The sequence below is a fragment of the Urocitellus parryii genome, chromosome 9, assembly GCF_045843805.1.
Source record: "Urocitellus parryii isolate mUroPar1 chromosome 9, mUroPar1.hap1, whole genome shotgun sequence".
NCBI lineage: Eukaryota > Metazoa > Chordata > Mammalia > Rodentia > Sciuridae > Urocitellus > Urocitellus parryii.
In genome coordinates this window covers 27,986,101-28,010,629 of record NC_135539.1, presented here as the reverse complement: position 1 = coordinate 28,010,629, position 24,529 = coordinate 27,986,101, and the positions used below count along the sequence as shown (strand labels likewise).

At 48.5% G+C, this 24,529-nt stretch overlaps 2 protein-coding genes across 3 annotated transcripts in view; one reads left to right on the top strand and one right to left on the bottom strand.

Moving 5' to 3' along the window:
- Positions 1-742: 742 nt before the first annotated feature.
- Mdh2 (malate dehydrogenase 2) lies at positions 743-16,736 on the bottom strand. The gene is made up of 9 exons (XM_026396876.2): positions 16,554-16,736; positions 10,502-10,670; positions 9,274-9,357; positions 8,275-8,384; positions 7,029-7,154; positions 4,590-4,667; positions 2,816-2,915; positions 2,353-2,504; positions 743-1,056 (listed from the first exon to the last, which is right to left on the bottom strand). Exons 1-9 carry the CDS (start codon positions 16,617-16,619, stop codon positions 925-927), a joined length of 1,017 nt encoding a protein of 338 aa, XP_026252661.1. The 5' UTR covers positions 16,620-16,736; the 3' UTR covers positions 743-924.
- Styxl1 (serine/threonine/tyrosine interacting like 1) overlaps positions 15,742-24,529 on the top strand; it is a 50,208-nt gene continuing 41,420 nt past the window's right edge. For both annotated transcript variants that reach the window (XM_077802372.1, XM_026396877.2), the window contains exon 1: positions 15,742-16,242. Coding sequence is in view for 1 of the 2 variants with exons in the window: in XM_026396877.2 (XP_026252662.1) it covers positions 16,223-16,242 (20 nt within the window). In the remaining variant the exon portion in view is untranslated. The remainder of the gene's footprint in view (positions 16,243-24,529) is intronic.

Here is a 24,529-nt window from a genome sequence, read left to right as displayed (position 1 = left end):
CACACCTCACCTCTACCCACAGTGGAAGGCATCCCATTGCCAGAAAGTTCCCTCTTGGGTATGGAGCCCATTGCACTTCAGAGGCCGCCGCTTCTGGGGACCACACTGCCCAACTGCTGAAGGGAACCGAATATCCCGTGACCCTCCACACCTCCACCCAACGCAGTCCCTTTGTTAGGCCCTGAAGAACACCTGCAGCCACGTCTCCCCAGCTCAGCTGGCTCCTGCCCCACCCTCACTTCACTGAGGCCAAGGTGCCAGTCACTACTGGTGTTGGAGGAGGCTGGGCAGGGCTGGGGCTCAGTGGCAGAGTGTGAGGCCTTGGTTCAACCCTCAGCACCACACAGAAATAAGTAAATAAAGGTATTGTGTCCACCAAAAGTAAAAAAAAATAATATATATGAGGTGGCGGGCAAGGCTCAGAGGGGGCAGGGCCAGTGGAGGCAGCTCACAGCAGAGAATGGTGTCAGGAAAGAACCAATGGCATGAGCCACTGAGCCACCTACCCTGGGAGGGCACAAGGATACCTTATCCGGCCACACCTGGGACAGGCAGGGTGTAAAGCGCATGTGGGGAGAAGCAGGCGCCCAGAGGCTGAGCGCCCCACCCCACATCAGAAACCTCCTGGGGCCACTGATGCCGCATTCTATGGTGGGAGAGCACCTGGTGTGATGTGTGGGGGAGAGGCCACAGACACTCCAGGGTCACCTCTCCCGGGAAAAAGAACACTCATAGAGAAGCCTTGAAAAAAGAAAATCAAGTCTGCTTTTATTGTCACACCAATAGACCAGCCACAATTTGGAAGGGATGATAACACGGATAATAACCATAATCGAAGCAAATTAAATGAACAGCATCCGACCCGGCCTTCCAGTGACACGATGCCGCGATAAGTTAAGGAAGCCGCTGCTCGGTGCTCGTGCCTCACTTCATGTTCTTGACAAAGTCTTCTCCTTTCTTGATGGAGGCTTTCAGCTCAGGGATGGCCTCAGCAATCATCTTCTCTTCAAAGGAAGAGACTTTGCCGATGCCCAGGTTCTTCTCCAGGCCCTTTTTCTGGAAGGGAGAAGGAAGGTGGTAACATTTGAAAAATCAGCGTGTCACAGGACGAGTGCTCCCCTCCCTCCCTGCCACACAAGTGCAGGCGAAGTCAACTGGGCTCAGCACTGGCCCAGAGTGCTCACAGCTAGCAGAACTGACCACACAGTACTTCTGGGTTCTAGTCTCTTCCCCAAGTTCATCAAAGATGGAAGGAATGTTAACATTTACTTGACTCAAATCTATTTAAGTGGGTGAATATATGACATCAAAGACAAAGGTGTCAGCCAGGTGCGATGCCACACACCTGTAATCCCGTGGCTCAGGAGGTCAAGGCAGCAACTTAGTGAGGCCCTGAGCAACTTAGCAAGACCCCATCTCTAAACAAACAGGCAGAGGATGTGGCTCAGAGGTTAAGCAACCCTGGGTTTAATCCAGGCGCACACACAGGAGTCTTGTCACTGTGTCACCTCCCAAAAGCTGTCTGTGCAACAGCCTCCAACCCAGCTCCAAGGTGATCTGCTGTCTCTTCTCCTGCCTAGGCCCCCAGATGCAGGTACTCTCCCTGCAGCTCTGCCATACCTGCCACCACCTGAGCCCTGAACCATACTGCACAACACATTCCCACCACAGGGAGCTCCATGGCCAGAGGCCATGTCCTATGGATCCCTAGAGTCAGAGTGTCTGTAAGTGGTCCTGTAGGCCATGAGACCTAATTCCTGGGTGTGAAGTGATGTGACCACACGTGTGCCTGATTTCAGTAGCTGCTCACACATGTGGAAAGCTGAGACCCAGGGGTCTCTGCTCACTCAAGACTCAGTGAAGAGCCAGTCAGACCTCACAGGTGCCTCTGAACAGCTACCCGAAGCCAGCACTGTGACTAGATGGGCTCAGTCCCTAGAAGCACATCCCCAGGAGGAAAGCACTGGGGCAGGACCGAAGTCCACAGCCACGCAACAGTTTCCAGGCCTCCCGGGAGTGCAGCCGCAGCTGAGGTCAAAGTAGAGCAAGAGGTGTGGCGATGGCGCCAGGGCTGGCTGGCCAGGGAGGTTCTCAGAGCTGTCCTGCTGCCTTGAGCCCAAGGGTCTCGTCTATCACATTTAGCTGCTCAGTACCAGCTGCTCAGTCCGCACTGTCAGTCCGCACGGAGGAGGAGATGCACACTCCTCAGCGTGACACTCTCGGCTCTTAACTGAAGTGTGCTTCCATCCTCACAGCTTGAGCACACACCAGGCAGGGGTGTGCAGCCACTGCACAGGGACATGTGCACTGTGGAGCCAAGGGACAGGGACCTGCTCTCCCGGGGCTACATACCCCCAGCAGCAAGGGCGTGGAGAAGTAGGTGCACTCAGTTTCCTGGGACTTCACGAAGGAGCACTCGACCACGCCTTCCTTGCCGTTCATCGCGTCCACGAGGGAGAAGACAAAGCGGGCGCCAGCGTAGGCCATGGACAGGGTGGCAGAGCCTAGGGGAGCCAGTCGGGTTGGCCAGCTGGCACTGCAGCCCAGACCCAGGGAGCCTGCTCCATAGGACACCTGCAGCCGCCCCAGCTCAGCAGCTGAGAACTCCCCCTTGGAATTCACTGTCTTCTGAATGACAGAGTCAGTTCTCATCCCCACCGTCACTCCAGCCCACAAGGCAAGCCAAGCTCCTCCTCTGCAGAGCCAAGCTTAGGCAAAGGCACATGGAAAACCCCACTCTGGCCTGAGCAGTCTTGCCCTCCAGCCCCATCTCTCAGGGCTCCCCTTCCGTCCCAGGGTTTCCTGAGGACCCTACCTGCTCCAGCTTTAGCCTTCACCACCTCTGTGCCGGCCTCCTGGATCCGTCCTGTGAGTGCTGTCAGCTGGTCTTGGGGAAAGTCCACCTTGGGAGTACACTGCAAGCCCAGCCGCAGGTCAGGAGAGCAGCTCCGGGCTCAGCCCAACCCCTACCCTTCCCCATAATGGGCTCCCTCCTGTGACCACCTCAAGGGAAACTGGGATTGTTTCTGTATAAAGACCAAAAGAAACTTCATAGGGAGGCTTGGTGAGAGCCTCCCGCCCCTGCTTTTCTCCAGGTATTTGGTTTGCACCCAGGAGCACTCGCCACTGAACTGCAGTCCCAGCCCTTTTCATTTACTTATTTTTCATTTTGAGATAGTCTTTTGGCTAAGTTGCTGGGGCTGGCTTTGAACTTACAATCCTCCTGCCTTAGCCTCCTGAGTAACAGATCACAGGCGTGTGACACCACACCTGGCCCACTACTCATTTTAAAAGAACCTTTTACATTTTATACTAATTTTAGAGGAAAGTTGAAAAATTACCACATAGATGTCCTGTAGCTGGCTTTCTCCATTGTGGGCATTTTCTGTGACCACAGGGCAGCTGTGTGGCTGGGAGACTGTACATCAGAACCTGAGCTACAGACATTCCGATGCCCATTTCCCCACTGCTGTCCCTGTTCTGTTCTAGAGCCAGGTTCGGAATCCCAGCTTGCACTCAGTTTGTTCCGAGTCCCTCAGCTTTTCCTGATTTTTCTTTCTTGATCACTGCATTTGTAAATCAATCAATTTGGATGTGTCGCCACTGAACTGCAGTCCCAGCCCTTTTCATTTACTTATTTTTCATTTTGAGATAGTCTTTTGGCTAAGTTGCTGGGGCTGGCTTTGAACTTACAATCCTCCTGCCTTAGCCTCCTGAGTAACAGATCACAGGCGTGTGACACCACACCTGGCCCACTACTCATTTTAAAAGAACCTTTTACATTTTATACTAATTTTAGAGGAAAGTTGAAAAATTACCACGTAGATGTCCTGTAGCTGGCTTTCTCCATTGTGGGCATTTTCTGTGACCACAGGGCAGCTGTGTGGCTGGGAGACTGTACATCAGAACCTGAGCTACAGACATTCCGATGCCCATTTCCCCACTGCTGTCCCTGTTCTGTTCTAGAGCCAGGTTCGGAATCCCAGCTTGCACTCAGTTTGTTCCGAGTCCCTCAGCTTTTCCTGATTTTTCTTTCTTGATCACTGCATTTGTAAATCAATCAATTTGGATGTGTCAGACATTTCCTCATGATTTTCTTGTAAGATCATGCATTTTGGGCAAAAACACCACAAATATTTTGTCTTAGGCACTATATTCAGGGCCACGAGGTCAATCTGATGGGTCTCCTTCCTGGTGGTGCCAACCGTCTCTCTACGCCTCCTCCCCACCTTAAAGATAGGGTCTGGCTATGTTGCCCAGACTGGCCTTGAACTTGTGGGCTCTGTGCTCCTCCTACCTCAGCCTCCTAAGCAGTAGGGACTGCAGGCACCACTGTGTGGCAGCTTCTGCTCATTTTTAAACAGCACCTTTCCTGCCCTGATCTAGCTCAGGAATCATGATGCTTTCCACAGTTTCCACGGTGTGCTGAAGCCCACTGCCGTCCCTCTGACCCACGAGACCCCACAGGCCAGTTAGGAAGCCCCAGGCATTCTGGGGCTGCTGCTGAATCCTTTCGAAATACAGTGGATGCTTCCATTTTTTCCATCCTGAGGGCCTCAGGACAGCCTTGCAAGAACACTCACACACACCTGAGAGATCAGGGGGATGATGGTCTTCCCAGCGTGGCCACCAATGACAGGAACACTGACCCGAGCTGGATCCAAACCCTGCTCAAAGTATGAAGCTTGGTTAGTCGGTGACAAGCACTCTGGGTATGAAGCACTCATATCCATCTACATTACCCACACTAGGAAAATCCACAGAACTCAGAACAAAGGAACCGGGGAAGAGATACTGTCTAACCCCAGCCAGGCTTAGCATCCTAGCCGAACCAATGGCCGGACATGAACAGGTGTGTGTGTGTGTGTGTGTGTGTGTGTGTGTGTAGGCTCAGAGCTGAGACCACCCACCTAGCTGAGGTCCTCCCAGTGGTCTGACATCCTCTCAGAGGCAGTGGCCCTCTTTCTCAGAGCAAATGTCATTCTCCCTGGAGAAGCCCACACCCGAGTCCCCATAGTCATAGAGAACCAGTCAAATGCCGTTTCCCTCATTTCTATTCTGGGAAACTCAGGGGTGAGAAGTGTGGCAACTCCAACTCATTGGGATGGAAAGAACAAAACTGAGTTGTACGAGATCAAAATATGGTTCAAGGTAGCAGGGCTTGCTGGAGAGGCAGACTCACTTTTAAACCGGAGGTATGATGCCTCCAAGGACCTGTGCCCCAAGTGTTTCTAAAAGCAGACAAAAAAGAACCTGGTGGGAGTGACTGTGGGGAGGTAAGCAGCGACCATAGTAATGCCACCTTCCCCAAGTGCTGAGGCCCAGGAGCCTGGCTCATGTCAGGAGATAGCCTGCCTAGGAAACTGAGGGCTGACCCCAGAAGGTGGCCAAGACCCATGGGGCACACGTGCCGAGCTCTGCATGTCCCTGGGACAGAGACACACCCCCTGTGTCTGCCCTTTCAATAAGGACAGGTGATGGTGCCAAGGTGTGCGACAAGATGGAAGAGAATTCCAAACCAAAGGATTGGCGTCAAAGAAGTCAGGAGCACAGAGGGCAGATGTGGCACCAGCAGAGTGTGAAATGCAAATGCCAGGAGATGTGAGAAGCCAGTGAAGGAGGGTGGTGCAAAGGGGACTCGAGACAGCCCAGAGGATGAGGGAAGAGCCAGCCCTGACATTTAATTCACGAGCTTTCTGGACACCAAGCTTGTCAATTACAGGTTTTTCTGGCAAGCACCAAGATCCCCTCTCCAACCTGTCTAGTTTCTAAGCTAAGTCGGCTTTGCCTATAGAACCCTCTGTGAGCACACAGGAATTACATGTGGCTATCACATGTGAAATGCAGCTGGTGTGACAGAGGACAGATTTATTTACATAGCCACATGTAGCGTAGGTCCTGTGGGAAATGGAGTGTTCAGCCATGAGAGCTCATGGTACCACTGGAGCCCTCAAAGAACAAGTATGGCTGCTGCCTGGGCCCTGGGCCTGCCCTCCAGCTGGTCCACTTTCATCCGGGACACTGCCCATTCCTTCCCCATGGTCCTGCCACACTCCAAACACACCTGTGCTTGCTGAACCGATCACTCAAATTGTCTCTTGCCCCTCCACTACTCAAGGCCCAAAGCCCTGGGCCACATCTCACAGATCACTGCAACCCCAACGTCTAGAACAGACCCTTATATATGCTATGACATGAATTAAAGTGGGGACACCATCTGGAAGTTCAGAAGCAGATCTGTCTGGTACACAAAGGGACTCCAGTTAAGGCCCACGGTCCTGTGTGTGCACTTGCCACCAAGCTTTGTGAAAGTCAATCTGCTCCCTGCTTCAGGAGGCCCCCACTTGCCTGCAAAGAAAGAGCAAAAGGGCTTGCGGCTCAAGGTGGGCACTTCTGGGGCCCAAAGGAGCTTCTACTAAATACGCAGCTAAAATGATTTGCAAGCAGTTTGTGAAAGGCACTGGCGCCAAACCAAACCTACCTCAAGACAAGCAGGGTGCAGTCCAACAGCCCAGGAGCAAGCAGCTAGCAGCACCAGAGCCCTCCAAGGTAAGCCACTATGGGCTCCCAAAGGAAAGAGAACTAGAGGCCCCAGATAACTCTGGTTTCTTAGGATTTCAGGAACTTTCTCAAATTCTTCCTAGTTGCTGATTTTATCACCCTTCATCTAAGAACTAGCAGGTTAACCCTGGCAATACTAGTTTCCAGGGGCAAGGAAAAAAGGGAAGACGGGGAGCACAACCCAAGTGTGGCCACCAAGAAACCCAGGAAAAGTCTGAAGCTAATGCACCTGGTTAGAGGTCAAAGGCAGAGGGAACCAAGCCAGACGGCAGCTGGCTACTATGAACCTACAGGGACCTGCTGCATGAAGTCCCCAAGAAAATGTGGGTATTGCTTTCCACTAAGGGTAAAAGCTATAAACACTAAACTCTCAGGTCAAAGCGCTTGTTGCTTCCTGTGCTGGTAAACAAGCAAGGTGGCTGGGGAAGTTCAGCAAAGCAACCCAAGGACAGTGGTACAGTCCTTACCTTCAGCTCTGCAACAAAAGTGTTGGCTCTGACAATGTCCAGGGTTGTCACACCAAAGATCTTATTGGGGTCGTACACTCCATGTTTCTTGAAAACTTCTGCTGTGATTGGGATGGTGGAGTTAACCTGTGAATGACAGGCACAGTCGGCCCCAGACTCAGAGCACAGGGCCAAGAAGACCATCGACAAGGCCACAGACACCAGATTCAATTGCCCTAGTAATTGTTTACAGGCAAGCCACTCACAGGACAGGACAGTCACACTACTGAAAACAGAAACCCCTCTACTGCAGGGGTTTCAGATATGTGATGCTGCTATATGGGACACCTTCTGTTGACTGGAGCTTACTCAAAGCAGATGAACTAGGTCACATCCCAGTTCTGTCCTTCTGTGTTGTGACCTTGGGCAAGTCACCCAAACTCCTTAGGACCTGATCCCTTTATCTGCAAAATGGGGACCCCTAGGGAGGCTGCTGTGAAGACTAACGAATTCCTGGGGGGGGGGGCAGGCTTAAACCTTGCCCCCACACGGAGAACACAGAATAGGACAGCAGCGAGGCCTACACCAGGCACCTGCCAGCGCCCCATAAAAGACACTGGTTCTATCTACTCTCAACCACCCCCTAAGGAGGTTGAGCTAGTGGGGAAGACAGGACCCTCTTCTCAGGCCAGCAGCCCTGTCTCCATTGCTGCCACTGCACCTTCCCATGGATCCTTGCCACACTCAGACCCCAGCACCAGACTCAGCTAGGAGGAGGGAAGCAGAGGGCAGCTGTTACACATGTGACACGAGGCCCTGCCAGCCCAGGCCTGGGCACCATGGCTGTCCTCATACCTGCACACTATCTGCAAGTTTCAGCAGGGCTAGAGGCAGCTGTGTATCAGAAACCGTGTGCCCAAGTGTGAGGGGAAGGGGAGGACAGGGACCCAGAACTGTAGACCCTGAGTGAAACACAACAGAAGAGGAACCCACAGGCTCCCAGAATCATGGCTGAGAGGAGCCTCCAGAACAGACTGGGGAAGCCACAGAGAGGGCAGGTGATCTGCCCGGGGCAGAGCTGGCTGGACACCAGGTTCAACTCACTGTCTGTGCTGGAAGGCACCCGTAGAAATAAGCCTCAGGACCCCTTACCAGAGCATCCAACTTGTCACCTTACATGAGTCTGTTCATTCTCCCTAACACAAGGACAAACTTCTGCTGCAACTGGCCTTGGGCACAGTACCAGCACCGCCCTGCTTGCACTCACCGGATTGGAAATGATGCAGATCATGGCTTCGGGGCAATGCTGGGCACAGGCAGCAGCCAGGGTAGCCACAATTGTTGCATTGGTGTTGAACAGGTCATCCCGTGTCATGCCTGAAATGGCCCAGTACAAGACATTCATAAGAACACGGTGAATTTCCAAATAGGTGCCAAATGCTAGGTGTCAGCCGTTATAGGAAACTCAATAAGAACAGGACGGAGCTCCCATTTCAAGTATATCTATCCTGTAGGGCGAGCAATCTGGTGCAGCAAATGCCACAGTGAGGGTAGGGGTGGGGAGGGTGATGGCTGAGAAGGATCATCAGGGATCAGTCAGAGCCCCAAGGTGGAGCTGGGTGGAAGAAGGCCATTTCAGGCACGAGCTGAATGGTGCCTCATTGAGGCAGGGGACAAACAGCAGATAATGGCTGACTTTATACACCAGGCCCACATGTGACATTTATCTCCTGGGCAATGGGGAGCCTATGAGTGTTCTGTTTTTCTTAATATTTTTTAGTTATAGGTGAACACAATATCTTTAGTTTATTTTTATGTGGTGCTGAGGATCAAACCTAGTGCCTCAGCTGGCGCTCTGCCACTGAGCCCCAGCCCCCCTATGGGTGTTTTCTTAGTGAAGAGATTGAATTTGTGTGTGTGTGTCTGTCTGTGTATGTGTGGTACTAGGGGTTGAACCCAGGGTACTTAACCACTGATCTACATCCTCAGCCTGTTTTAATTTTGAGACAAGGTCTTGTTAATTTGCTGAGGCTGGTTGAACCCAGGGCCTTAAGCATGCAAGGCAAGCACTCCACCACCAACTGAGCTATATCCCCAGCCCTTGAGGCTGGTTTTGAACTTGCAATCTTCCTGCCTCAGCCTCCCAAGTTACTGGGATTATGAGTGTGCACACAACGATGCCCAGCACATTCAATTAGTTTTTAAGGTAACACCCCCTTCTTAGAGACATATAGGGAGATGCTGGGCAAAGTTTCTGAACACAGACCTGGTTTTCTGGGGACTCCGGCTGGAATCACCACCACGTCGCAGCCTTTCAGACAGTCTGGCAGCTGGTCAGGTCCGAGGTAGCCTAAAAGAAACATCCCATGAGAGCAAGCCCACCTTTTTAACCCAGAAAGGGTTCCTGCAACCTTTCCTTGCCCAGGGCCCCACTGGTCCTTCAGGTCCCCACAAAAACCAACCCAGCCATCTGCTTGTCCTTGTCTGACTCACTAGCCCCTGCATGCCATGGTCAACTGCATTAGCTGCCTGCCACTCCTCAGAGCAAAAGGTACCTGGTGAGAAGGCACTCCAGAGGCCAGGAGTGAGAAATGCCCTGGACTCCCCAATAAGGACTCCCAATACCACTATCTACTTAGTCTACTCCTATCATCTGGGGACAACAGTTATGCTATTCAAGATTTCAGGGAAATTTGCTACAATGTCTAAAATCTGCTTTGTTTTTGACTTTTTCCTATTGTAGGAGATCTCAAAAACTCAAATATATAGCTCAAAAGAAAACAGGCAAAGAAATTCAGGGGAACCATGGAAGCTCATAAATACAAGCTGAGAGCTTCCTGAACGGAAGTACTACCAAATATAGTCTTCTTACCCACTGTCAACAGGCAATGGCATTTAGTACAACCTTCAGCAATTTGGTACTTTATGGCAAGAACTTTAAAATATTCACACCTACTGACTCACTCTACTTTTAGTATTCCAAGAAACAAGATGTAAAGATATTTATTGCAACTTGCAGCCCAATGGCCAATGGTATTGGTAAGTAAATAAATGAGAAATTATGGGACAACTTTAAAAATGATTTTACCAAAAATTTGGTGACATGAAAAAATGGTGATGTACTGATGTACCTATGGAAGGGCTCAGCAGGAGGTGGAGGGAAGGCAGCCTGCACCCCAGGGAGTAGCACCTTCTCCTGCCCCCAGTAGCTTCCTGACACTTCCCCTTCCTTGTTCTCACACTACTTTTCAAGTTAGAAAGAGTAAAGAGTGGGAAGACTGCAAAACCTTGTTTTTCTAAGACAGAGCTATTTAAATGTTTATTGACCCAACTCCTAAAGGGTATAATTGTTTGTAAAATTTTAATTCCCAAAATCAACACAGAACTTGCAAGTCTTTGAACATCTAGGTACATCTAAGATCTTATTGTTCTAGAATCAAGACCCCAGCCTATAGGGAAAAGATGGCAGGCTCTAAGGTAGGCGTGCCCAGTACCTTTCACTTTTGCTCTGGTCTCGATGTGGCTCAGATCTGCAGCCACCCCAGGTGTGTGAGCGATGTCATAGAGGGTCAGTCGACTCACAAGGGGGCTGTTCTTCAGGAGTAGTGAGAGGGGCTGCCCAATTCCTCCAGAGGCCCCAAGGACGGCTACTTTAGCATTGTTCTAAAAAGAGGTAGAGAAATAACTCTTAGGCCAGATTCAGCATTAAAAGGATCCACAGCACTAGTCCTCTTTTATTGGTATCAAAGCAAGACATAGTTGTTATATTTCCATCAACTTCATTCTGATAAAATTCTGGACCTTATTCCAAAGGTCAAGTTTCAATGGGGAGAACTTCTGCGTAGAGATGCTGTGATATCCAGGTCACACCCCACACACCCCTTCAGAAGATAAAGAAACAGCTTCAGCCAGTCAGGCAGCAGAATTACCTTCCATCTGCAGTTTTAAAAAGTATAAACACACACAGGGTCCTACTGCATAGGGCTATAGGGCTGCAGGGCTGCAGACCCTTGCTGGTTGAGGGTACAAGTTAATCAGATGCATTAGGAGCAACAGGAAAAGGTCTAAAAGAGGGGCTGGGGATATAGCTCAGTTGGTAGAGTGCTTGCCTCACATGCACAAGGCCCTGGGTTCAATTCAATTCCCAGCACCCACCCCCCCCACACACACAAAAAAAAAAAGTCTAAAAGAGAAGTACTTTTAGGGACTCAAAATACAATGCAAACGTTATGTAAATGGTTGTGTAGAATGCACTCATAGGGAATAATGACAAGAAAAAGTTTAAACAAGTTCAGTACATGTATAAACTTCAATTCCTTTTAGAGCATTTTTGATAGAGACTGACCTTATCGGTGGATGTGGAGCTCGTGGACACAGGGGGCAACTATATTCTATAGTGGTGGATGATGCTAGTTAATAAAAGCTTCAGTTATCAAAAACTGAAACTAAAATCAAACCAAAACTTTCACAATGTATTTCTGCTTAGGAATTAAGCTCTAAAAGCATACACAGCAACCAAGAGTTGAGTTTAAACAGGTTGAGGTTTTGTTTGTTTTTCTTGTACTTGGGACTGAACCCAGGGGTGCTCCATACACAGAGCTATAGCCCCAGCCCTTTTCATTCTTTTATTTTTGAGACAGGCTCTTCCTAAATTGTGGTTGTCTTGCCTCAGTCTCCAAAGTTGCTATTACGGTTCTGAAAATGGACACTTAAAAACAAACTTTGGCCTTTTCCCCCTTCCCCTCCCCTCATGGGGTTGTCTTGTGCTCCCCACTTTGGAACCACTGCCCTGGTTGGCCTTGGAAGATTTACAGGTACATCTGGTTTCTGTTTTTAAGTGGTACTCTGAAGGTAGATCCTTGACTTCCAGAAAAAAATAAATTAGCCAGACCAACCTAGACCCCCAAGGTCTGGCAATCTCATCCACTCTGGATCTCCCGCTGTCACTCCCAAATTCCAACTCTTCAGTTTTGTTTATTTTTTCCTCCTCCCCTGAGATAGGGTCTTACTGTGTTGCCCAGGCTGGCCTTGAATGCCTGGGCTCAAGTGGCCCTCTGGCCTCAGCCTCCCCAGTAGCAGGGACCTCAGGTGAGTGCTGCCATGCCCCATCCCAGCTCTGCAGTTGCCAGGCATTCCAGTAGTCCAAAAAACCAATGTTGATTTATCCTCTCTAGCTCTTCTTGCTCCCAAGTGGCAAATCTGCACTCTGTCAAATTTAAACTTCTAAAATCATCTTCTGTCTCTTCTTTATCCCATGTCAGAGCCAAACAGGACATGAGACTTGGCATCTTGAAATGGCTCCAATCTCCCGCTGTCCATTCCCATTCCATCCTGGACTCCGCACACACACCACCCTTCCCAATAACTGAAGCCTCCATCATTTCACTCCCTTGCTCAAAAATCTTTAGAAGCTTCCAAGGCCAACCTGGGCAGTGGTTCCAAAGTGGGGAGCACCAAGAGGGGAGGGAAAGGGGGAAAAGGCCAAAGTTTGTTTTTATTTTCATTTAACAAATAGAGAATTAAACGTTACTAAGGATCAAACTGATCTGGTGCCCTTGCCAGTGGTCCTTAAATGGATTAGCTCAGCGTGGGGGTAGAGGGAGGGAGAAGGGACAGGACTTCCTCACTCAGGTCTTTGCTTTCACTATGCTGAGATGTTCCTCTTTGTACAATAAGTCACCAACTTAGTATATACAAAAGCACAGTTCTTAAGTAGTGGGATCTCCACAATGCAATGGAGGAAGACCTTCAGGATCACAGTGGTTACTTACCCTTGTTTTTGTAACAGTGTCTTCCACACCTGACTTTGCTGGGCATAGTGTCTATCAACAGCACCCTGATTAGCAATGGTCCTGAAAATTGATACAGGGGACCTCGGTCTTTACTTACACGACTCTGCTTTATACTGCAAGTCTGCCATGGTTTGTTTTTGAATTTCTACTATGTGTTTGTATTATAATGTATACATTAGTATGTCTATGTACATTAGTATGTCTATGTACAAATAGATACATTGACACTGTATGTTTGTTTATTTTTTTACTATTGAGGATACCAGATCCAAAGTCTGGAGACCAAGGTGCTGTGCCTTAGGTTCGAGCCCACCTTTCTGCTTTACTCAACTGCCTTTCTAGCATCTCCACCTCTATGTCCAACTGGCATTTTTTTTTTAATTGTTGGTCGTTCAAAACATTACATAGTTCTTAATACATCATATTTCACTGTTTGATTCAAGTGGGTTATGAACTCCCAATTTTACCCCGTATACAGATTGCTGTATCACATCAGTTACCCTTCCATTGATTGACATATTGCCTTTCTAGTGTCTGATGTATTCTGCTGTCTGTCCTATTCTCTACTATCCCCCCTCCCCTCCCCTTTTCTCTCTCTACCCCTTCTACTGTAAATCATTTCTTCCATTTGAATTATCTTGTCTTACCCCTCCTTTCCTCTTATATGTCATTTTGTATAACCCTGAGGATCGCCTTCCATTTCCATGCGATTTCCCTTCTCACTTCCTTTCCCTCCCACCTCTCATCCCTGTTAATGTAAATCTTCTTCTCAAGCTCTTCGTCCCTACCCTGTCCTTGTTTACTCCCCTTATATCAAAGGAGTCATTTGGTATTTGTTTTTTAAAGATTGACTAGCTTCACTTAGCATAATCTGCTTTAATGCCATCCATTTCCCTCCAAATTCTACGATTTTGTCATTTTTTAATGCAGAGTAATACTCCATTGTGTATAAATGCCACATTTTTTTTATCCATTCATCTATTGAAGGGCATCTAGGCTGATTCCACAATCTTGCTATCGTGAATTGTGCTGCTATGAACATCGATGTAGCAGTGTCCCTGTAGCATGCTCTTATTAGGTCTTTAGGGAATAGACCGAGAAGGGGAATAGCTGGGTCAAATGGTGGTTCCATTCCCAGCTTTCCAAAAAATCTCCATACTGCTTTCCAAATTGGCTGCACCAATTTGCAGTCCCACCAGCAATGAACAAGAGTGCCCTTTTCCCCCACATCCTCTCCAGCACTTATTGTTGTTTGACTTCCTAATGGCTGCCAATCTTACTGGAGTGAGATGGTATCTTAGGGTAGTTTTGATTTGCATTTCTCTGACTGCTAGCGATGGTGAGCATTTTTTCATGTACTTATTGATTGATTGTATGTCCTCCTCTGAGAAGTGTCTGTTCAGGTCCTTTGCCCATTTATTGATTGGGTTATTTGTTATCTTATTGTCTAATTTTTTGAGTTCTTTGTATATTCTGGTTATTAGGGCTCTATCTGAAGTGTGTGGAGTAAAGATTTGTTCCCAGGATGTAGGCTCCCTGTTTATCTCTCTTATTGTTTCTTTTGCTGAGAAAAAACTTTTTAGTTTGAGTAAGTCCCATTTGTTGATTCTAACCAACTGGCATTTTTAACTCAATTTAAAACCAAGCTTCTCAATCTTTCCACACCCAAACCTACTCTCTTCTAGAAGTCTTGCCCATCTCAGCAAATACCAACTCCAAGGACCCAAACTTAGGTGTCATCTGTGATTCCAGTTTCTCTTGAAGACCCCATACAACCAACAATCAGCAAATCCCACTCACTCCAGTCAAAAAATATCCCAAACCTAGCAACCTTTTACCATCTCCACAGATGTTACCCAGAGCACAACTCTTAATCTGTCATTCTCCCTTGACCTGTTCTTAAAATGGGAGCAAGAACAAGTCATTGCTATGCTCAAAGATCCTCGGGTTGTGGTCCCATTTTCAAGAGAACGCAACATTTTTTAAGACCTGCTGTTCTCTTCATTGCCCTCCCTGGAATTACACTGGTTCCTCATATTCTCAAACATCTTAGGCACCCCACTCTCATCCCAGGGCTTCAGAATATTCTTTCTTTCTTCCTTCCTGTCACCACAACTCAGGGGTGCTCTCCCACTCTACCACTGAGCCACATCCCCAGCTGTTTTTTATATTTTGGGACAGGGTTTCACTAAATTGCTCAGGCGCCCTCAAACTTGCAATCCTCCTGCCTCAGCCTCCTGAATAGCTAGAATTACAAGTGTGAACCACCATGCCTGGCCCTGGAATCTCTTTCTATATGTAATCTCGGATTCTTTTGAGGCTTTACTCAAATGTCACATTCTGGGTGACACTTACCCTGGCTGATCTAAAATCACAACCTTCTTCCTTGACAATCCCTCCTCTCTCTGCTTTTTTCTTCTGTGCTCGTCACCAAGATACTTTATAATGTGGGATATGACAAAAGTAAGTAAAATGTATAGTAAAGTCCATGAGGACAGGTGTTTTGTTCTCTGCTCTTATTTCTAGTGCTTAGGCTCAATGCCATCAAAATTCAATCCTTTTGGGCTAGGTGTGTAGCTCACTGGTAAAGCGCTTACCTAACATGCACTGGGTTCAATCTCTAGCACCTGCAAAAGGGGAAAAAAAAAAAAAAAACACCACTCTGCCCCCACTTAGGTTCTTCCTGCTTTACCTTTGCCCAGCTGTCCCTCCCCTACTCCTCAGCATCAATCTTCATTACCTCCACCTGTCATAAGTTAACTCATTGCTGGCTCATGTAGGTGCCACTTCTCACTCAATCTTGTTAGGCCTTACAGGATCCAGCATACTCAATATGCTTATTTGTGTCTTTATTTTTCTAATGAATTAACTGTATGGGAAACCGAAATACATAGTCTAAATAAGAAATGTAAAATCAACTCCCATTAGTAATCACCTTTTGGTTGTGATACTTAAGAGGAAACACAGGCATCTCCTGGATTCACAAATTTTGGCTGTATTAGATTCATTGGGGGCACTTGGTGAAAATAGAGGTTCATGGTTCTACCCTCCTTAATGAGCTACTTTCAGGTAATTCTGATCTCACCAGAGTATGAGAACCACCCTCCTAGAAGATGGCTAAAAATAGTTTAGGCTCAAGTGGTCCTAGGCCAAGTCAAGCGGCGTCAAGACACCTGGGGGACAGGCACAGTCTCTCCAAAGCAGGGAGGACCCTTCAAAATGGTTCTTAGGAGCAGAGCAGAATGCTCAGACTGTTTGAGGGAAGGTCCACTGGCAGTCATTAGGAGCGCTGAGTAACCAACCTTGGCCCAGGTCGATATCCTTCAGCCTGCTTACTATGGAGTCAGTACTACACGTTGTTTCTCTCCCTCACACTCAACTCACACAGATCGTGCAAAGAGGAGAACATTACTTGTCAAAGCCATGGGAAGTTGCATAAAAACGTAAGTTACTTCCGGACCTTCTCAAAGCACACAGGCCAAGAGCGCACCCTCTGGGGTGCCTGGGGGGCAAGCTGGGGGAGCTCTGCGAAGCACACCCTCCTGAAGCCGGGTCACCTTGCCCGCTCCAGGGCTTTCTCCCTGCACTTCCCGCCCGGCGTCAGCGCTGGCTCACTGCGCCACGGCTTCCAGCTGGTGCCGGGCGGCCCTGCTGGGGCCCGAGGTGGCCTGCAGGGTCGGAGACACGCACAAGCCCGTGACGCGCGAGGCCGGGCCGGGGTCACGGCCTGCAGGCCGCCTCTCTTCGGGTCTACCTGGGCTGAGGTGCTGAAGCTCCGGCGGAGAGCGGCGCCGGCGGGCCGGGCGAGGGCGGAGAGCATGGCTGGGGCGGGCGGAGCGCAGACCGGCAGGCACTGGAGCTGGCAGGGAGCAGATGACTCCAACGACCTCCACACTGCACTGAGCCCGCCGCCCGGCTCCGTTCCTCCGGGCCTCGCGAGAGCGCCCGACTTCCGGTCACGCCCACCTCCGGGATCTCGCGATATCGCGACCATTTCCGGGCTGCGGGGAGGAAAGCTGGGTGACGAGTCTGGCTACTCTGGTGTTTGGCTGTGCCTGGCTGTGCCTTGCTGTGCCTCAGGGCCCGCGTGGCCAGTGGGGTAGCCGCGGTTGGAGTGGGAGGGGGAGTCCGCTCCCGAGAGGTGGAAGAGGACGGGCTCACGCTGGGAGCGCCTTAGAGGAGCCGTTTTCCAGGTGGGGCTCCACACAGGCCCCGACAGCCAGCCTGGGCGCGGTGGCGCAGCAGGTCAGGCGGAGTGTGTCCTGGACCCGAGTCCCCGACCTCCACCGATCTACCCCTCTTGACCCTGGAGCGAGACGGGAGGGGGCTCTGAGCGAGGCAAAGCGGGAGGGCAGGGGAGGGGAGGGGAGACCGAGAGTCCCGAGGCGGAGTGGGCATCAGTTCACCTCCGTGCACCTGCCCTCAGATTGCACAGGTTACCTTTTTTTTGTTGTTGTTACCTTACGAGTAACAAAACTTCACGGACTCTGCTACGAATAGTAGCGAACCTTAGTACTGACCACAGTCCTGTGTTGCAGAGGAAATGGACACAGAGACTAGCACAGTCATCCAACCCGCAGTGTTTTCTTCTTTACAATTAAGCTACCCGAGCTTATGTGGATTTGCTGTTTACCCAAACAGAAAGCAGAACTAGGGTTCCTGCTCACAAGGAATTGTCATTTTAAAATTATAAGGTTCACCCACCCCTCCAACACACACAATCATTTCTATTTTCTGGGCATGCAGAGATGTCTCAGGCATGGTCTTGGCCTTCAAAAAGTTAGTCAAGTGGGGCAGGTACGTGTGGGCTAATGACTGAGTCTGCTTGGGGACAGTGGTTGGGAATCAGAACATAGTAATACGAAGGAGTTCGTGAGGGCTGCCTTACTCTTTCCTTTCTCCGGTTATTTGGTGAACTATTTAGATGTGTGGACTTGGTGTTGGACTTGGACAGGTGTTGGACATTCACCTAAGAACAAGATCCATAAGTTTTTCTGTCTTCAAGGTGTTCAAGAGTAGAAATAGGTCAATCACAAGCAGCAATTTGGGCAATAGTAGGAGAATTTATGCGGTGTTGTGGGAACACTGAAGGTGCAGCTAACCCAGAACTGGGGTGGGGCTGTATAAGAGGACCTTCCAGAAGATAAGCCGACTAACATGAGACATGCCAGAAAAGGAGGCAGTACTCTATTGGAATGTTCAACCCCAGAGGAGGGAGAGTTCCCTTGACTGGGAATCAGTCTCAAAGAAGTGCTGGGCTATTAACTATGGGAAGTGGATAGACAAGGAGAAGGAGGGAAAAAAGACCCCAGTGGGAAAACTTAAAGAAGGAAAGCATGATCCTGTGTTCAGGGTGACAGACAGTTTCTGTTGGAGTGGAGACTTGAGAGCAGGCAGTATCTTTGATCTTATCACTGTGTTCTCTGGTAATTATTTACTCTCTATCTTGCCACTAGAAATGAGATCACTTTGGGGTTGGGAACTGTGTCTTTCATCTGTCTATTGAGCCAGGAGTGGTGGCATAGGCCTGTAATCCCAGCTTCTTGAGCCTGGGGAAGAAGGATCATGAATTTGAGGCCAGCTTTGGCAACTCAGATCCTGTCTCAAAAAATAAAGAGGGCTGGGGATGTGGCTCAGGGGTTGAGCACTACTGGGTTAAATTTCCAGAACTACAAAAACAACAGAATCCCCCAAATCATTTGTCATTATTGTCCCAACACATGACTGGTCTGAGAGCAAGCCTCAGTTAACTTTGGGAGAAATGAATGGTTTTAGATGAATCATGTCTATCAAAAGCTTTTTTTTTTTTTTTTTCCTTCCACCAGAACTGTGGGAGAGATTAGATTGCCCTCACATGCTAAGAATTCCAATGGAAAAAAAAGTGGAGGGGGGCTGGGGTTGTGGCTCAGCAGTAGAGCGCTCACCTAACATGTACTTGGACATGGTTTCAATCCTCAGCACCATATAAAAATAAAGATATTGTGTCCAACTACAACTAAAAATATATATTTTTTTAAAAAAGTGGAGGGCAGGAAGATTCTTTAGGATACTATCCTATGAGATGGTAAAGATATGAGTGATGGCAGTGGACATAGAAATGGAGAGATGGGGCCATTGGGAGAGGTCTGGGGCAGAGTGGATAAGAGTTTGTTCATCAGGTCAGGAATGAAAGGAATGTGGGGAATTGGGCTGAGAAGTATGTATGTTAGAGGGAAGTTGGGGGTTAGTGGAAGGAGCACTGGCTGGAAAAAGAATTTCATTGTAGATGGGCTGAAATCGGAGTGATGGTGAGTTGTCCATATAGAATTATCCATGGGTGGCATACACCTGTAGTCCTAGCACTTGGGAGGCTGAGGTAGGATCAGTTGAGCCACTGAGTCTGAGACTAGCCTGGTCATCTTTAAAAAAAAAAAAAAATGAACAAATGGACTCCAAGAGGAAATATGGAGTTGAAACTCAAGAAACCAGGGTGAAGCCATCCCCTGTAGAGTTGAGGCCATGAAGAAGAAGTGGAGCTCAGGTTCTCAGGCTCACTGCCACATCTGGGCTCAGTCTTCTCCACATTTTGTCATGTCGGCATCTCCACGAAGGAGGAACTTCCTACCTCGGAAATCCTCTACCTGGGCCATCTGAGACAACTGTTGAGAAACCCTCCAGTTCAGCTCCAGTCTGCCTCACTCTAAACCCCAAGATTATTATTCAGTCTTAACTCCTGCTGTAGTAACTGCTGGCTTTATGGCAGACACTGTTCTTGGTGCTTTGCATTAGTAACTGACGTTGAATGTGCAGAGTCATCTGCAGTCAAGAAGCAGAATGAGGCTGGGTGTGGAAGCACACGCCTGTAATCCCAGCGATTCAGGAGGCTGAGGCATGAGACCGTGAATTCAAAGCCAGCCTGAGCAACTTGACGAGGCCCTAAGCAACTCAGTGAGACCCTGTCTAAATAAAATACAAAATAGGGCTGGGGATGTGGCTCAGTGGTTGAGTGCACCTGAGTTCAATCCCCAGTACAGATTGTGATCAAAGGCAGTGTTATGTCTTCACCCCCACTGTTTAATAAAATCTTTGCTTGCATTACATCTAGCTACCAAGACAGATGTTTCAGTAGCTTAATGTTCCATTCACATGAATAATCAAAACTGAGTTGAATTAAAAGTTGAAGATTGTCCCTTCCCTTCTTGAGCTTTCTATAGGCTCCTGCATTTGGGAAGGAGGGTTCTCAACTTCTGTTTCTTGCTTCCTCACTCCTCCATTCCACTCCAGGCAGACGTGGCTTATGACATATCTGGTGTGGGCAGAGTGGTGTTTTAAGTGGAGGTGAAGCAAGAAAGTTCCCTTTGTCATTAGTTCTTCTGAGGTTGATGGGAGTTCTGGGCTGCCTCCCATGTGGTGCTTTTGTGGGTCGGTCTTAACCTTCAGATCCCCTGACCTACGTGGTCATGTCTCAATCTTGTTGCTTTTAGTACCTCTCAGCCCTTGGTTTCTGGAATCCTCCACTGCTTGATATTGATCCATTGTCCCTTTAGGTGGTGCTTGTAGGCTAAGTCCCTGTAGGTACTCCTGCCTGACTCACATCTGGGATCCAGACCCTTTGCCTCAACAGCTTCTGGGGGTTCAGGCCACTTCTACTGCTGCTTTTGCTTTGCTACCAGCTAGCCTGCCTCCAATTTTTCCAACCATGGGGCCAATGTTGCCCTCTGTGCCTGTGCAAGCTTTAGTGGGCAAGGCTGAGCTATTCTAGGGCTTTCTTCTGGTTTCACAGATTGTTCCAAGAAAGCCAAAACTTGTAAGACTGGTCAGTTTTTGAAATCTGAGGAAGGTGTGAACAAGGCAAGAACTTTGAGATGCTGGAAAGAAAAAATGAGGGGGAGGTATTAGGTGGACAGGATGAGATAAGAGGATGCTTATCTCTGTGACTGGGAGAAAGCACAGAAGGGCACCCAGAAAGCAGTGGATAAGGGAGGGCAGTTCATACACAGTGGCCTTAATCTTCCCAGGCAACAGCTGGAAAATGAGCCGGGTGAGGACTGAGCAAGGCTAAGAAGGTTTGCACAACAGATGCAGCGGCTGGGGAAATGCTGGCATAGGAGGAAAGACCAGAAAGGGATTAGCTCTCTAGTGGCGGTGAGGGCCAAACTGAAGTTCTGCTGTGTGTGTGTGTGTGCGCGCGCGTACATGGATGTGTGCTGGTCCTCATGGACTTGCTCCAGACACCAAGGTCAAGAACATACACAGCCTTGCATCCACACATCTTCATGTTCATGTTCCAGAACATAAACACATGCATCTACATGAGGAGCTCAGTTTTTATTGATGTTCAGTTTACATTCAATAAAGTATATATAGGTCTTAAATGTTCTGCTTAGTTTTAACAATTTTTACCCTTGTAATGCCCCCCAAGCAAACAATAAACTGTATTTTCTGAAAACACATGCCCCTTTCTGAAAATACATGTTCCTCATGCTCCTTTCCACCAGTCTCCAAGATAGCTATTTCCTGGTTTCTATTACTATAGATTCATTTTGCCTGTTCATTATATGAAAAAATATACAAATACACTGGCATCCTCCTCACCCGACCCCACACATCTGCATGTATTGACTGTTTAGTGGGCTAAGATCACAATCGTGTGTGAGATTTGGGGATTAGGTGCACACATATATGATCTTCAACCCAAGATCATTCCTTTCAGATCTCTAGAGCTAAAATGAAGAGTTAGAAAGCTGGTCATCATTCTATCTTTTACAGGAGTTTTATTTATTTTTCTCTACATGCTCTAGGATATTGGCAATTAGGGACATATTTTAAAACTTCAGCTTTAATGTTCACTTGGAACTCAGAAGTAGTCCTGGGGTTTGGCTCTCCAGGCTCCGTTGTGGTAAGACAGCTAGGAGGTAGTGGACTAGCACTGCAGAGATGGCAAGAAGGTGCCAGGAAGGAGCTCCTGGAGCTGAGAGTCACCAATGGAGACAGATCCGGGTCTGAAGTGGGGAAAGTGAGAGCAGAACTGATATCAGAGCCTGGTTAGGGTCAAGGACCTGTATCAAGTGGAAGGTGGGGCCTAAACTCAATCAAGGAGCAGGGGAGAAGCAGGCCCTGGAGTGAGAGGAGGAGGAGGAGGTAAGCCCAGACATGGTCTTTGGGAGATATGTTACATTTTTTTTCATCCTCTTCCTCTGATAGAGGACCACTAAGTCACCTCTTGGTGGTATGCTAGGCATAGATTTGGGGAAATGATAGTGATCTGAAGCTCTGAGATGGGGTAGGGATATAGGTTACTGAGTTCAGGCCCCTATTCCATACCTGTTCCCTTCAAAATATAGACAGTGGCGATGACTAAGGCAAAGTCTTCCTAAGGCCTCAACCTGCTCCTCTCTCTTCCTTTCATCTATGCCAGTGGGATCTGGTGCCCCTCTGAACTGAGATGCGGATTTCAGGGCCTCTTCCACAGCCACTGCAGTTTTGGGGGTGCTGTTGTGGGACTGTGCCATTTGTGTGTGTGTTTATGTGGTACTAGGCTTTAAAGCCAGGGGTGCTCTACCACTGAGCTACATCCACAACACTTTTCAAAATTTTGAGGCGTGAACCTCAGTTGCAGAGGCTGGCCTCAAACTTGCTGTTTTCCTGCTCAGCTTCCGAGTAGCAGGGATTAAAGATGTGTGCCACTATGCCTGGCTCATCCAGCAATTCTTGTGATGGTTCAGGCCACATAGAATGTGTCAGGAGGGCTGGGGATGTGGCTCAAGCGGTAGCGCGTTCGCCTGGCATGTGTGCGACCCGGGTTCGATCCTCAGCACCACATACCAACAAAGATGTTGTGTCCGCCGAGAGCTAAAAAATAAATATTAAAAATTCTCTCTCTCTCCTCTCTCACTCTCTCTTTAAAAAATAAAAAATAAAAGGTAGAATGTGTCAGGCCACACCAGTTCCCTTAAGATCCTGACCCCCAGGCAATACCCCAGGCTCCTCAGCTTATAGACTTGACCAACTCCTGCTTCAGTATTTGGCCAGAGGCTCCTAGAGGAAGCTGAAAGGAGAGGGAAGGTAGGTGTCCAGGAACTTCTGCTTCCTGAGCCCCCGCTGTACATCAGGCCCAGTGTTGGCAGTGTGCGTCTGTTCTCCAGGGGGTTCTTCTACCTTGCCAGTGTGTTTCTGCCTCCATTTACAGGTTTGGGCATTGATGCCAGCACTGGGTATGAGACTTGGTCATCCTAGCACAGCTTGAGTTTTCCACAGGGAACCAGGGCACCGTGGGGCTGGCTGTGACCTCTGAGTCTTATCTCTACCGGTCCCTGTTCAGCCTGAGCCAGGAGCCCCAAAATGACTCTTGTGGTCTGGCTTTTCCAGGAACATCAACAACATGCCTCTTCTCTACCAGAAGCAAACTCCCATCAATTGTGTCCATCTGGACTGTCTGGGGGCTTGGAGTTGCTTGGCAACTGAGTACCAGACCCAGTGCTCAGTGTCCTAGTCCTCCTGTGAGAAGCCTATGGTCAGGTGTAACCTCTAACAGTCAGAATATCACACCCTGAGCCTTGGGTAGACCCGGGGAGGCAGGGAAGGGTTCTATCTAGCTGGCTCTTAGTCCCAGTCTCAGGCTCTGGCAACCCCTAAGGAAATGTCCCTTCCTGGTTGGCTGTTTTCTTCAAATGCAGACATGTGCTGTCACCTAAGGTGAGCTCACAACCGGCTGCTTCCAGTATTCTGGGCTGGCTGGAAGAGGGCCACACATAAGCCCCTAGTTTGAAGGTCAGGCTGGGTTATAATAAAGAGAGTGCTGGACCTTCCTACTGGATGATGTCCAAGTACAGGGACAAAGCTAACAATGGTACCCTCCATCCTGACAAAGAGTAAGTGGCTTTGCTGGTCATCCAGAGAGCTGTGTGGATTTCACACAGATGGGAATGAAGAGGTCCTTTAAGGAATCTATTTGGGGAAAACATGGGGGCAAAGATGGGAAGATCCATCTTTCTTAGCCCCATCAATGTGGATCACCAAAAGATGTTCCCTCTGACCATCCCCCATGAAAGGACAATCATGCTAAATGTCCTGCAAGTCTCTTATGAAGAGCTTTCTGAAAGAGCCTAGCATACTTGGATGCAGTGGTACACACCTGTGTGCCAGAGACTTGGGAGGTTGAGGCAGGAGGTAGAGGCCAGCCTCAGCAACTTAGTGAGACCCTGCCTCAAAAAGTAAGGGCTAGGAATGTACCTCAGTGGTAAAGTGCCCTGGGCTCAATTCCCAGTAACCCCCCATAAAAACATCCAGAATTTAAGGGGACCTCTTAAACTTGCCATTTTGACCCCACTGTTTTGGTTAGGCCACCAAGAAAATGAGACTTGGTAGATGTAATATCAATGAAACAGTGACTGGAGGCTCACAGAAAATTCAATTTGATATGATGAAAATTAAGGAAAAAATATTCATTGTAAGATTCACATGGAAAATATTTGATCTTGGGGGAAAATAAGTTTGATTTATCAAAATTGAAAGTAGAAAAAAACTGGAATTGGTCAATTGTGAAATATGGAAAATCAATTTAAATTGGCTAGTGGCATCCACTAAGGAAAATGCTTTGGACAAAAAGCATATTGCTTGAATGTTTTAAATAAAAGCATGACATCAGGATATACTTTGGGCCCAAATGGTGGATCCAAGAACATCTAAACTCTGGAGTTTGGAGGAGTGCTGGAAGGGATGGTAGCACTCATTTCTCAACCCAGGGATCTG